The sequence below is a fragment of the Ailuropoda melanoleuca genome, unplaced genomic scaffold (genome assembly GCF_002007445.2).
Source record: "Ailuropoda melanoleuca isolate Jingjing unplaced genomic scaffold, ASM200744v2 unplaced-scaffold4810, whole genome shotgun sequence".
In the NCBI taxonomy this organism is placed as follows: domain Eukaryota; kingdom Metazoa; phylum Chordata; class Mammalia; order Carnivora; family Ursidae; genus Ailuropoda; species Ailuropoda melanoleuca.
Window position 1 is genome coordinate 1 of NW_023220615.1, and position 1,819 is coordinate 1,819.

The 1,819-nt window shown below is 41.1% G+C and overlaps 1 protein-coding gene across 1 annotated transcript; it reads left to right on the plus strand.

The window, feature by feature from the left end:
- Positions 1-534: 534 nt before the first annotated feature.
- LOC100474854 (olfactory receptor 5B3) lies at positions 535-1,502 on the plus strand. The gene is given in 2 exon segments (XM_002930997.4): positions 535-1,026; positions 1,029-1,502. Coding segments are annotated over 2 exon segments (963 nt in total). The 5' UTR covers positions 535-537.
- The last annotated feature ends 317 nt before the right edge of the window (positions 1,503-1,819 follow it).

Genomic DNA, 1,819 nt, shown 5'->3' on the forward strand with positions numbered 1-1,819 from the left:
CTGCACGTGTATCACTTTTGCACCATCGTAAGGTTGAAAAATCATAAAGTCAAGTCATCGTAGGTTGGGGACTGTCTGTAAACCCACAGTGNATGTCTGTAAACCCACAGTGTCTACAGCAGTTCCTAGGAAGTCAGCAACATGCAAGTACCTGCTTTACTAGGCTTGGGAAAAGTGACCTGCCAGGTGTATTCATTCTGGACAAGCTATTGTGATCAAGTTAGTTAATTTCCTACATCTCAGTTTACAAATTTATGAAATTTTAGAATTGAGGAGATGCTCCACATTTCAGAGTCAACAGTCTGTAAATATATATATACATATATACATATATACATGTATGTATATATGTATATATATCAGTTTTACACTAACCTTTGATGTTAAACTAATGTGTTATCTGGAGAATCTTGAAATACGAGTTATTGCTCTAATGAAATACCACATACTGTGGGTACACTTTTTAATATAAGTTTCTTTGTTTATCACCCATTTCTTCCTTTTTGTAGCCACAGAGCCTTTGTGGTTCTCATATTGATGGATAACAGGACGGAAGTGACACAGTTCATCCTGCTGGGACTAACCAATGACCCGGACCTGCAGCTTCCCCTTTTCACAATGTTCACCCTCATCTACCTCATCACTCTGGTTGGGAATTTGGGGATCACCATGTTGATTCTGTTGGACTCCTGTCTCCACACACCCATGTACTTTTTCCTCAGTAACCTGTCTCTGGTGGACTTTTGTTACTCTACAGCTGTCACTCCCAAGGTCATGGCTGGCTTGCTTATAGGAGACAAGGTCATCTCCTACAATGCATGTGCTGCTCAGATGTTCTTTTTTGTGGCCTTTGCCACTGCGGAAAATTATCTCTTGGCCTCAATGGCTTATGACCGCTATGCAGCAGTGTGCAAACCCCTCCATTACACCACCACCATGACGACAGGTGTGTGTGCTTGTCTGGCCATGGGCTCCTACATCTGTGGTTTCCTGACTGCCTCTATCCATATTGGAGACNATGCCTCTATCCATATTGGATATTGGATATTCGCCTCTCTTTCTGTATGAACAGCGTAATCCATCACTTTTTCTGTGATGTTCCAGCAGTCATGATTCTTTCCTGCTCTGATAGACATGTCAGTGAGCTGGTTCTCGTTTACATAGTGAGTTTCAACATCTTTTTTGCCCTCCTGATTATCATGATTTCCTATATATTCATATTTATCACAATCCTGAAGATGCACTCATCTACTAGATATCAGAAGGCTTTATCCACCTGTGCCTCCCACCTCATTGCAGTGTCCATCTTCTATGGGACAATCATCTTCATGTATTTACAGCCCAGCTCCAGCCATTCCATGGACACAGACAAAATGGCATCCGTGTTCTACACTATGGTCATCCCCATGATGAACCCTGTGGTCTACAGCATGAGGAACAAGGAGGTCAAGAATGCATTCATGAAGACTGTTTTAGAGTCAAAACTGTCTCTAGGATTGTGATTTAACATTGTACAGTGTGCACTAATCTAGTTACAATAAGGCCATAGTGAGATTAAGCTCCTGATGTGGTATCCTAACTTATTCAAAATCTCTTGTCCTGAAAAAAGGCAAACATTATGTGTAGAAATATAAACCTGAACAAGAATAGCTAAGATGTCTTGGGGCTTAATTGTCCCAATTTTATTCAGGATAAGGGTTTATTCACTTATTCTACATGCATTTTTTTCTACCACATCAATGCAGAGACACATAAAATAGGGGCACACATGAGGCCATGAACAGAAGTGCACACGTGTGCCCATGAGGATACATACACA